This window comes from Colletes latitarsis, chromosome 10 (genome assembly GCF_051014445.1).
Source record: "Colletes latitarsis isolate SP2378_abdomen chromosome 10, iyColLati1, whole genome shotgun sequence".
Classification (NCBI taxonomy): Eukaryota; Metazoa; Arthropoda; class Insecta; order Hymenoptera; family Colletidae; genus Colletes; species Colletes latitarsis.
The window spans coordinates 21202748-21215756 of record NC_135143.1 but is presented as its reverse complement, the minus strand read 5'-3'; the positions used below and the strand labels follow the sequence as shown (position 1 = coordinate 21215756).

Below are 13009 nucleotides of genomic sequence, written 5' to 3'. Positions count from 1 at the left end.
TTAACGATGAAACGCGGCAGAAGCATAGACAACAGCCAAGCAATCAATTAGTGCGCGCTACGTGCCGATGCTTTCGAGCACCCTCGTTACTCGTATCGCGTCGAATCGATTACGTGCTCGTGACCAACGACCGGGGTTAATTTACTCACAGACTCTGCGACAAGAACCGCGACAGTGCCAACTTGCTGATTCGATTATTTTTCAGGCCATCCAACATTGCAGAGGCTGCGATTTCCATATTCGATCGTTCGCCGGCAAACCGAACTAAAGGAGGAAAAGTTTGCCGTGCACGGCTTCGATCGATTCCAACCGATCGCAGACGGATCCCTCCTTCTACCGGGTTTAACCGTAATCGTAATCGCGAGTCGTTGATTCCGATCTATCAGGGACCCTCCTTGGTACCCAAATTGTAATATATTTATATATGCTTCCAGAGGACCAGTGTTCGAATCTCGATTACTCCGATCGAGAGTTTTCGTTCTCCTCCGTTATTTCGTTGCTTCGAGCCCTGAACCCGTTCCTCAACGAGTCGTATCGCATGATTCGTTTCGCCCCCCTGTGTGTTTTCTCACGACCTGATCGCGACCTTTCTTCTCTCTTTGGTCGTCGATCGTCCTCGTGATTTTTCGTTGTATTCGTTATTATCCCTGCTGAGCAACCGGCGACGAACCCCGTTAACAAGTTCGACGCTCTTGCGCGCACAAACAGGTAATTCACCTTCGTTTCTTGGCTGCCCCCCACCCGCCGCACTCTATACGACCTCTTCTAAAAAAAAAAAAGAAACCGCTTTCGATCGTTTCTCTCCTTTCCGCTGCGTTTCTCTCCTTTCGTTTCCGGTCCTCCTCTTCCTTCTCCAGTCGTCGCCACGTTCCTCCAGGGTAAGAAAGAGAGAGAGAAAATTAATCTCTAACAGTCGACGAATCTGCGGCTGTCTGGTAGCCCGTGAGGCAACGCTCGGTACGAGCGAATTCGGCCTTCGAGGCGAACTCGACGCGCACTCGAATTATTCGAATTGGCCGACAGGGGGTCGTTCGGCTTGTGCGCGTTTCGTCTTCCCTCGAGATGACAGCCCCCGAATACCCAAGGCCTCGGTGGCGAAATTTCGTACACGTAGCGCGGAACGGTTTCTCTACGCCGACGACGAAGAGCTCGATAGAAAAATAACGCGACGAATCGTGCCGGAACGATCCACCTTTTTCGTGTATCCTCGTCTCGCGCCTGACACCGCGAACCGACTAAACCGCGGCCATCGTCAGGTGGCGAGGATCGACAACAAGAAACGTACAAACGGGGATAACAATCAACGATAACAATATTAATCGCGACTAATTTATACGCGGTAAACTCCGACTAGCAACTAACAAACTACTTTGTCCTCCTTTTTCTCGACCCCGTCCTCTCTCTCTCTCTCTCTCTCTCTCTCTCGAAAATATTTTCGAACGTCAAGAGTCTCCTCCGTGTTCCGTGGCTTGGAAGAAATTCATTGGAAGAACCGTCGAGCGTCGCGCGTTCTCCTTTCCTCCTTCTCCGAGGTTTCCCACTTTTCTTGGTTTCGTTCGTCGCTCCGAGGATTGATTCGAATTCGCCGCGAAATGATCAACCGATCGAAGCTGGTTACGCGTCGAAGGCGAGCGCGTAAGCGATCTCTCTCTCTCTCTCTTTCTCTCTCTCTCTGGCCCAAATGCGAGACAACGAAAAGATCCTTCGTGTCTTCGATCGCTGGTCGAGAAATCCCGTCGAAGAGGGTCGCGTGCGTGCGCGCGGCTTACCTACACCGAAGACACGGAATATCTTTTCCGGGGGGGGAAAAAAAACTATCGCGGTTGAGCGGTTTCGCGAAACGGTGGAAATTTACTTGTCGTCGTTCAGCGATCCCAGGGGGGGCCCGATGGATCGACGATCGTCGAAAACGTTCACCCGTCTGGCCACCGGAGCGTTTGTTCTTGCGAAACGACACCGACACCCGACACCCGACGACGATCGCGAATGGTAACCGTTAGCGCCGGTCGAACGAGAATCGCAGGTCCCGTCCAATCGAACGGACGAACCGTCAGCCAAACGCGAACTACCGCTCTCCTCTGTGGTGTGACCTACTCGCGTACTGCTCTCAGCTGCTTCCAACCCCCAGAATCCTATCGCTACCCCTGTGTCGTCCCCCACCTACCCATCCACGTTACCTTCTCCTCCGGCTCCTCTTTCTCCTCCTGCCTCTGCCCTCGTTCCTACCGTTCCTACCTCTCCGTAACCCGCTTGCGAACCGTCCTGTTTCATCCCCCTCGCGTCCCTCGCCCACAACCAACGAAACCCTCCCTCCGACTCCTGCTACGACTAGGCATGTGTTCCCCTCCCTTTTCGACCTCCACCTCCACCGTCGCCACCACCACCGCCATCGCCACCTCCCGTTTTAGCCTACCAACCACCCTTTGCCGACCGATTCTACATCGCAACCACCGTACGCCCTTGCTCGCTCAACCCCTTGCTCCTCTCGATGCCCACCATTTTCTCCTCTTCGTCATTCCCGTTTCTGTCCTCGTCCTGCCTTCCCGACCCCGCTCCCGACGTCCCTTTTCAACGGTACGCTCGCCATCCTTTCCCGATCCTCTTTCTCCGTCTCCCTATACCCGTACACCCACCCCTTCGTTCCTGCATCCTGCATCCTGCTTCGTCCTATTGCTTCCTCGTTTACCCCCTCTCGCCCGCTGCTCTACTCTTCAACTCTTCATCTCGTCCAAAGTTATCGCCGCCACCTGTATCGGCTACGAGCATAGTAATCTTTTCGCCTAACCCCCGACGGCTGGGCGCCGGCCGTTCGACGGTGATTACCGGTCGCCGTTTTGTCGCGTTACCCTCGCACGAGAAGAGTTTCGATCTTCTCGAAGATTCTTTCCGATCGATCGAAACTCTTAGCCCGACGCTTTTCCACGGTCTTTGTAACTTTTAATTACTATTATTATTTTTTAAACATGCGCATGAAATTTCAGGGCAATCAGATATTCATGGTCAGACATTGTGTTTTCGGTAAAGAATTTTTTTCTCAAATATACGTAGAATTTCGGAGGTATGTGTATTGACCAAAAATGATTGTAATGGACCCCCGCAATCAAAAATAATTTTCTCAGAACGATTTGAAATTTTTTAATTTAAGTTTTTAATAACTCTTTAACGAGGCCTCAATCAACAAATTGATATTCTTGATTTTCGTCTTATTTTGGCCTCTAGAACCTCTCGGTAAAATTTTTCCCAGAGGTGGCCGAACACCCTGTATGTAGAAAGCAAGCGATCGGCCGATTAGCTGGTCCAAAAGGTCAGTTGCCACCCTCTGGTGAGACGATCGAAGAAAAAGATGATTTCGCAGAGAGGTTCGCCTGTCTGCGGGAGCCTTCGACTTAGGATCTCTTTCTTACGTCAGACAGCCTAAGTCGGGTTCTTTTAGCTCCTGGTGGGGTGCATAGGAGAAATAGGGAGCCTCTTCCTCTTCGATCAGAATCGCTAAGAGGCAACGAACTGGCCCTTAGACCCACTACTCGGTTCATGTCGCGTCTCTCTAAATTTAGCTTCGTTTTCTTTGATGAAATAATTGCTTGAGATAATTAAACTAGAAGATGGAACTTTGTTTCCTTCTATCTCTTTAGTTTAGCAATCTAGTTTCTAAGAATATAAAAGGAAGATCGATGGAACTTTAATTCCGTCTATCTCTTTTCGGGGCTCTGATCGCAGCAACCTTCTCGTGGTGAGATCTGGTAAACGGGGTTAAAGTTTTTCTGTGCGAGTAACACCGAGCTAATGGCTGCGAATTTAGAATTGTTCCTCGAGAGGTAAAAGAAAATTGTACTCTGTAAATTCTTGTAAGATCTAAGAATGCATAAAACTTTGAGTGTATCAAGCGAGTCTGAACGTTTCGATGAATTTAAAGACTTCCATTAAATTAGACTTTGCCTCGCCGTTATGCTATAATCGTATCTTTTGCTAGACATGCAATTGAGTACGATTCGAGTAACGTGTCTGACCATTACTAGTAATTTCTACTTGCGACGACGATCTTAGCACTGTTTTTACCGCGGTCTCGTGTGTACTTATTTTGACCAAATGATTTCTTTCGACGCCTTTGCATTTGCATGCAAACAACTGTAAAAATTATTGTTAATACGAATTATATTATTTTTAATATCATCTTATCGAGGTAAAATGATTAATATATTCGTGAAAGTATTAGTTAATTTATATAATTATTGCCTTCTGTTAAACTAGAAAATACTTATACGTTTCTGCAAGGCTGTGGAAAAATAGTAAATGAAATATAAATATTTTTATTCTCTCGTGTGTGTCACTACATATGTAAATAATATTGTGAAATAAGTATTTCATTAAAATATAGGAAAATAATATTTCACAGTGCAATATTTAGAATAATGATATTACAACTAATAGTATTGCAAATAAGAGGTTTCTGTCCTTTAACTTTTTATAGTACCATGTACTTTTGTCGATGACATAAGACGTCCGCGTTCAGAAATATTTATTCGTATAAAAGATAGCGAACGATATAGTTGCGTAATATGTTTAGTCTTTAAATTTTTATGTCTTATTTTCAGTTTACTATTTTCTGTATTTGAATCCGAGTGTGAGTAGTAAATAGTATTTTCTCACGATTGAAACATCTAATGAAACAGTATTTACGTATGCAAGTATTTCGATGTTTACTATTTCATATCAAAGTATTTCACATTTTCCCCAGTACCGCGTTTCCGTAAATTTTTATTAATTAAAGGTGAAATCGTTCTTTTCGTTCGGAATAGCAAAAAAATTCTTTTTCTACCCCCCTTCCCTTCGTCAATAGTTTGAAGTCTACAGAATGCAACGCTATTTGACTTCTGGCGCATTCGAAAAATTGTAAAAGTTATGAAAGTTTGAAGAGTACGGCGCATAAAGGGAGCAGGTATAACGAGCACGGTTCGAGTAGATGCCAGACGAACTTTAAACGCGTTGTTCTCGAAACTACATTTCTCGTAATTGTGGGAGGGATAACTCCGACATTAATAGTCCGATTGACTTCATCTTTAGAACGAGCCCTCCTTTATAATGTGCCAATAACCGGAACCAGGATAATACTTGTAGTTCTGCCAGTTTTTTTACGCTCGAGGAAAGAGAAAATGCTTCCCCGAAAGAGTTGAATTCATCTACAAATTACCATCGCTTTGTAAATTTCTAAAATTACCATAGTATACCAGTTTGTTTGAGAAACCATAAATGACTATTCGTATGGTTTTAGAAAACTCAAATTTTGTTAGCTAGCTCAATTTAAAGTGGAGCTACCCATCTTATTATGCAGGCATTGTGTTTCCTTAATTAAAAATATCTACAACGTTATTTATTTTGTCGACGTACGTAAATATCGTTTTGCAATAGAAATCAATGCTAAATAAATAGCAAGAGCCACCGACGGATCGATTATACCGTTTACTTTGTATAAATTCCCAAAGAATGTTTATTTTTCAACCGCGAAAAACGAGCATCCCCTTAAAACGAAATCACTCTTTCGCTTCGACTATTTTGGAGGTTTAAACAATTGAATCGTACATTGATACATTAGAAAATTCACGAATTCACAATATTTTTCATAGATTTCCTCAAACCATTGAAAACATTGTGCTGAAAATAATTACGATGAACTTTAAATATTTAGCAAAGTTTATAGAACTTTGGACCGAACTCTTCATGCAAAGTGAAAATTTGTTGACCAAACTCTGGGTACAAGGAGCAAATTTTAATTTATATCCTTCGACGATTAATTATGTTAATATTAATATTTGCCAAAAAGACTCTAAGGACGTTACTTCTTTTCGTCAAAGTCCATTACGAGCCATATTGCATACTTTGCGTAGGAAAAAAAAAGAACACGTTTGGGAAAAGATTAAAGGGGCAGACCGGTCTAGATAATTGGAAAAATCGATTTTCGTACGCTTCCACGTTTCTAGTACAGAAAATATGCATCGACAAACAGATTGTCAAAATTCTGAGCATACATCTTGCACACCTTAAAACTGTAGGTCAAACTTTAAAGCCGTTTTTCTCGGAACGACATTATTCAAACTGATGCCCACGATACCTCAAGATGTACCGAACCGATTCACTCGAAACTTTGCACACACATAAAGTACACGTCTCTCTATTGTGCGAACTAGGACTAACTTTATACGTTGGAAACTTCTATAGTTATTCCGCAATAAGGACTAAAATTTTTAGGAAAAATCAAACGTTTGCGTGCTCGGAAAGGTACCGACTACCCAATTTTTATCGTATCGTAAAATCCCTACCGAAATAAAAATCCGTTTGATTTACTTTTTATACGAAACAGCTGCTTGAATCGTAAACAACGTAAACTTCTATTCGTGCACTTCGAGACAATAGTATATAACTCGAGAATGAACGATAGTCGATGCTTGTAAAAACGTGTAGGAGTGCTCGAAGTACGAACAAACGTATGAACAAAATTTGAACCAGATAGGTTTGATAGATTCTTCTAGACTAATACACGAAGGAAGCCTAAATTTGCTCCAGACTCGACTACCCCTTTAACCAATCGAATCACTCTGCCTTGTTCCACTTTCCCGCGTCCGTCTTTAGACCTTTCGATCATGTTGGCCGCTTGTTCATAATCCACGAACTTCTTTGAAGTTGACATACACTCGGTTCAAACAATTCCGCCTATAGTATCGCAGACGTACAGACAATGTAAAGCCTCCGGCTTTTGGATTCGTAGAATGAGACCGGAGACGCGTACTCCATTAATCAGTAGTCGAGAGATTCTTTGCACTCTACATTAATTTGTGGCATTAGTTATAAGCCTTGCAAGCTGGTACTATAAGATAAAAGGCGAATAAAACTTTTCGATTCCATTTACGAACCGGAAGAGGAACATCGAATTTAACATCGCCCACCAGACGACATTGTTTAGAACAGTGTTTCACAAAATTTTCAATGTAGAAATATATGTAATCGAAGAATTTAAAAACACGATTTTCTATAAGAAAGATCCTTTGTGCACAATCCTTAAACATAAATTCTTTTATCGTGTTAATACTTTGCTCGTAAATCTTCCAAAACATCGTTTCAGGCGAGGAATATTATTAAAAAAGAATATATCTGAACGGTACGTTCGAAATCCTTGTTTCTTTCATATTTTTTTTAGCTCGCGAAAACGATGGAAATCATTAAAAACCCCGATAATGAAACATCGAAGCATTACCCTTTCTACTTTTTATTATCGACATTTTGCTTTTATTTTAATACCTGCTATATAGCCAAACACGTGCTAATTAAGCTTTCTCTCGTTTTTCGTTTCAAACGCGTAGAACGGGCATCGTAATAAATCCATAAAATAAGTTATACTTTGCGCGTGTGTTCCGAAATTTACGATCGGAGATTCACGCATGAAACGAGGATCTCTGCTCCGAAGTTGATAATTTATTTCCCCCCCATCCTCCCGTGTTTATCGTCGCGATCGTCTGGAACGATCCATGTCGATGGGGACGATAATTTTCGAAATAAACCGCGAAATATTTCGATGGCAAGAACGAAAATCGGAGGTCAAATAAATCGAGTACGTAAGTATACACCGAGTGACACGCGAGTGTTACGGCGAAGACGGCTGCTCGGTGACATCGCCTGCATAGATTACACGTAGATCGCGGCATAGATTACTCGTACATCGCTCCAATATACCTGTCAGATGCACAACAGCATAATGCATCACCGGTGTTTGGCTGGCAGCAACGAGGTCAAGATTAAATTTTCCCTCCTTTCGTTCTCGTTGTCAACGCTACACGTACAAATACGATTTATTTTAGATTTTCTTCCGCGCGTCGCTCTCAAGTTGATTTCAAAAGCAGCCCTCGGCCCCGCTTCCGCCCAATTAGACGATCGTTCTGTAACGACGTGTACTTTACATTAAGTGGAACAGCTTAATATACGAGCTACGCAATGTCGCAGAATTTCAGCCAGGAAAGAATAGACTGTCGAGGATGCCAAATATAAAGCGAAATTTACGACATAATTTTGCTGGAAATCGAATTTGAAAACTATTTTATCGTATATAAATATACGGACACGACTGAAAATATAATAAAACGGAAACTTGAAATGAAATATTTTTAAATATTATTTCCATAACTTTGAATATTTAAAAAGTCTGATGAAATGCATTTCTTAGCCCGACAGGAAGAAACTAGATAGGGAATTAATATGTTGGTTGTCGCATGTGTATACATGTTTGACACTAATGTTTCAATCACTTACATGTCTCAAAACATGAGATTTAAATGTGGATGTAACCTGGGAAGATTGTTGGCTTTTTGTACTAACATTTCTTTATAACAATTTACTAAGGAGAAAGCAATTTATTAGCTACAAATCACATCGTACTGACCACAATTTCACTATAAAATAAAGTTTGACAATTTATAATAAATTTATAATAAATTCTTTTTCCAAGAAACTATTTAATCGTCCATCTTCTTATTTTTAAATTATTATGTTCTCAATGCACGGAAGACATTTTCCCAAGTGAAGAGTATTGCTACCAGTTAACACTGTTTTTTTATATTTAGGCTCAACGACGATAATAATAACAGCTATACGTGAGAAAAAATTCGATGATGGGGCATGGCACGCGGAGCATCGCGAGGAAAGGCAAACGTCCAATCGGCCGATCATCCTTCATTGTCTTCCCTTCCTTCCGTCCTAAACCGATGCTGTTCGACCGTAATCCAATATCAAAAACGAACGAACGAAGCGGATACAGTAAGACCAGGCCAGTTATAGTATGCAACGTAACAAGTGGCATCTGTTGCGTTTCGTCGATTTAAGTGCTACGAAACACTCGACTGCTTGGCACGGTTCCAATTGGCACCTTGTCGGGCATAACGGAATTTATAACGCGCTGGCTTTCCACTTTTTCGTTGTTTCCGATTTTTTCTAAGCCAGTCAGTCGATCGAAAACGCTTCGAACGTTAATTATTGGCCGTTGTAGACCGGCAACTGGGTGTTCACACGGACGCGGGGCGTTTACGATTCGTACGGCGCGCGGCGTTCGTAATCTACCGATCCTATCGATAGTTCTCGCGGGATTCATCGATCCGTGTCCGTGTCCGCCGTATTTTTCCCCCTCGTAGCGATAAGAATGATTCGAACGCGTATGGCGGCGATATTTTTTATGGAATAATATCGCCGCGGTCGTGTTTTTAGAAATATATTGATCCGTCGTGAGACGCGCGTGTTCGAGCCTCGAAAGAGAACGAGGTTAGGTTTAGAAACGGCGCTTCGGGTCTGGCTGGCACCGGCGAACGCTTGGCAGCCATTTTGATAAGGAAAACGGAACGTTTCTAAAAGGGAAAGGGGCTTCGTTTTATTCGCGAATAACAGATAAAATCAGGACTTCTCTGATTTTTACTTATTTCGTGCATTGAAAATTACTCTCGATGGAAAATCGCTCGAATAAATAAATATGCGCCTGAATATTTTTAACAAATAGAGCGACGAGTTTGTGAGACAAGGCGGCGGAAGATCGTAGTAAGTTCCATAAGAAAATTGGCAGTATTTAACATCCTTATAAAGAAACGGACTTATTACACAGCCCAATAAAAGAGGATGATCGTCCGCAACGTCAGCGCCATTATGTTTGACAGAAAGACATTTCACAAATACACCAGCGACCGTAATAAAAAGAGATCCACAGAAAAAGTGTGTTGCGCGTTCATCTCGACGTTGGATAAAGAAGGAAAAATACTTATTGCCAAGAGTGTAATATTGGGCTGTGTATCTCGTGGTTTAGATTCTTTCATACGAGAACTACTTTCAATTGTTATGCAAAAGCATGGAATTCATTTTAACGATAAAAAGTGTAGTCGTATTTCGAACTTTTATTAAGCACCGAAAAATTAATTTATTATATTTCTTTAGAAATATTTATCTTCGTAGTGATTTTCCAGACGACGAGAACTCGTCTAAAGGTTTTCTCTCGCGCTAATAAGTTCCTCTACCGATTCCATTGAATTTACGTTTGAAACGTTTGCTCGTTAAGCTATTAGAATCGTTTCGAATATCGCGAGGACCGATTCGCGGTTTACCAATCACGGACGTGTAGATGGCCTTCGATTTCCGATTGGTGGAATACCGAGAGTGGATGCATAAGCTGATTGGCGATGACTCCAATGCATTTGAGATAGCATAGAGGCAACTTTGAGCGAGACTGGCGCACAATGTGCCCTTTCAATGGAAAAACGGAAGCGAATTGGCGGATCCCGATTCACTTTTCCGATTCCATGTATACTCGACGGAAGTTCGTTCGTAATTAACGACAAATCACTCGCCGTTTCGTCGTTGGAAGGTAAAAAAGTCGAATTGTCCGTCGTCGGTAAGATCGTAAGCGTCGCCGGCCAAATTCGTAACCGTGCGTCAATAAGAGAACAATTTCTGTGCTCTTTATGGCGGTGTAGCACCGTTTCTAAAAGCATTTAGTTTCAAACAATGTTCCAAATGATCCGAAACTTTGTATCTTTTAATGTAACGAGCAGAGACGAGGTAAGATCGTTGCTGACGTTATTATACCGTGTACTGCTGGATTTTTCTGGGCAATTACAGCGGATAGGACGGTTAGTCGGTCGATAATAGACGACCGGAGGTAACCTACGTCCACCTTTACCGACGAAAGTCGCTCTTTTTCGCGCGCGTTTGCTCATTCGTGCGAGAGGCTACCTCTCTCCGTCGACAAAAAAAATAAAACTCCAAGTTATGCAATAGAATACTATCTCGATATTGTCCACATTTTCTCTACTCGTGGTACCATGTTCTCCTTTGCCTAGGATTGATCTTTCTTTCTCCCTGCGATACTTGCGAGGGGAGATCAGGATCGGAACGGACTATAAATAGAGAATCCCAAGTAGAAAGTGTAGGGAACAGTGGGTATAAACAATCTCTGAAATATTAACCGCGAATGCCCAGTCATTTTAATGAAAAACGTTAAAATCCACAAATAGCAACGACAGTGTATTCCTTCGTTATATCAATATCGTTAGCTCGATATTATTTTTTTTATTTCCGGTCTTTCGTATGACATTTATATGCGAGAGTTTATGGAGCCGCGAAGCTTAAATAAAAAATGAATGTCGGATACCTAGCTGAAATTAACTTTGCTCATCTTCCGTAATGAAAATATACTACGTACTTTTTTTTTAACTATTTTCACGTTACGAACAAAATTATGGAGTGCACTATCTTTTTATCGCATACTGTATCGCGCTAAAAGGAAGTCCGTTATCGTAATTTCCGCGTTTCGTGTTCGCTGCAATTTTTAATAAAGCTTCGATCTCCACGCACTGAATACTCTGTTAAAATATCTGGAGTGCACGTGTCTCTTTATACACTTTGCATTAAAAAATTCGAAAAAGAAAACTGTCTTCGTGAAATCACCCTTCTCGCGACAGTGGTTACAGAAAGTTAAAATTTACTGCTTACCCAAACACTTTGGTACTAATTAGAGGAGTCTTCAGATTTAGAAAGCCATTTCTCTTCGTCTTCCCCTGGCGATCGTCGCTAAAATTGTCAGCGTGCTCGTCTCGTGGCTCGTCGTCGTCGTCTCGTTGTTTCGACTTTTTTGCGCGCAAGTAGAGCCAGACAGCCAATCCAAGGACCACCAACACTGCCAAACCTCCGACCGTTCCGAAAACTGCCGTCAAGATCACACCTTTCCGCTCCATGTCCAACCTTCAAGAGAGAAACGCAGCGTTCGATTAAGTAGACATTTTTGTTCGACCCCTATGAGATCGGACCAACGCCTCGATAAACCAGTAATTACGAAAATACGAGAGTTGATCGATAACTGAGGCCATCGACAACCTCATTGCGCGAGTAACGGGCATACAAACAAATTCTAACTAGTTTTATTTATCGGGAATTTGACGGAATTAACGTTAAAAGGTTACTCCATAAAATTCCAATCGAGTACCATTATATTTATGGTTGTTCCCTAACTTAAAAGAGGTATTGACAAGTCGATATTTTCCACTTTGAGATCAGTTAATGAACACGATGAAGACGTGTGATTAAAAAAACAACAAACTGACACATGTCCTTTAACGTTTCGAAAGGAGAGTCAAATGGCACTACTAGTTTTTTAAACGAATTAAAAAGTGTCCAGAAGTTCTTAAATGAAATAAAAAGCCTTCTAGAAGAAAGTAACGTTGTCGTTTTAATAGGTAAACAAAATTATCCTTTACATAAACACGAAAAATTAGCTAAATATTTTAAGAAATATTGAACTTACAAAAAAATGTCTCAAACAAAAGTTGTGCATTTTTTTTACATGAAATATGATTCTGAAATAAAAAATATAGGTTTATGAAAAAGAAAGACAAGATGATCTTGAAATAATCTTGAAAACGAGTAGTGTCATTTAACTCCCCACTCGAAACACTAAAGGACGCGTGTCAGTTTGTTTTTCTTAAATCGCATGTCTTCGAGATATTGTTTAGAGATTGTGAATAAAATTACAGACTGGCAAAATCGTTTTAATTCTCTCGTAGATGGAACATCGAAGTCGTCTTTATTTTGTTAAACAGCTGTATTCTCTTGTCCCTAATAAACTAGCGAATGGTTGGACGATTTCAACGATTTCTGACGCAAGGTCCTTGGATGATGAATAATAATGGAGTAAAAAGGCGGTTCTTACATTATAATTTTAATGTAAACGAAGTACTCGAGTGACTTAATCCACTTACTTTCGAGAGTAATCCAGGCGACGACAATATCCCAGCAATTTTATTCAAATCCTGTAAATTTGTCGCGACACGAATCTCGGTGCGTATTTTTAATAAATCCATTAAAGCCGGCTTTCTTCCCTCTAAATGGAAATTTTGTCCCGTTATCTCAGCGCATAAGGGCGGAAAAAGATCAGATACTCGTAATTACGGACCAATTAGAATCGTTGTACTGTGCCTTTGTTTTACGTCGAACA

General features: G+C 41.5%; 2 protein-coding genes across 13 annotated transcripts in view; both read right to left on the bottom strand.

The window, feature by feature from the left end:
* Syt7 (Synaptotagmin 7) overlaps positions 1–13009 on the bottom strand; it is a 64611-nt gene that overhangs the window by 35804 nt on the left and 15798 nt on the right. For 4 of the 12 annotated variants that reach the window (XM_076775951.1, XM_076775962.1, XM_076775963.1 and 1 more), the window contains exon 1: positions 150–1994. Coding sequence is in view for 6 of the 12 variants with exons in the window: in XM_076775945.1 (XP_076632060.1) it covers positions 11512–11753 (242 nt within the window). In the remaining 6 variants the exon portion in view is untranslated. Of the gene's footprint in view, positions 1–149; positions 1995–11511; positions 11761–13009 lie in introns of those variants that run through there. The other 8 variants (XM_076775945.1, XM_076775946.1, XM_076775947.1 and 5 more) reach the window with 6 other exon arrangements.
* LOC143347066 (uncharacterized) overlaps positions 4648–13009 on the bottom strand; it is a 97721-nt gene continuing 89359 nt past the window's right edge. The window contains exon 13 of the transcript XR_013080553.1: positions 4648–4658. The gene's annotated coding sequence lies outside the window, so the exon portion shown is untranslated. The remainder of the gene's footprint in view (positions 4659–13009) is intronic.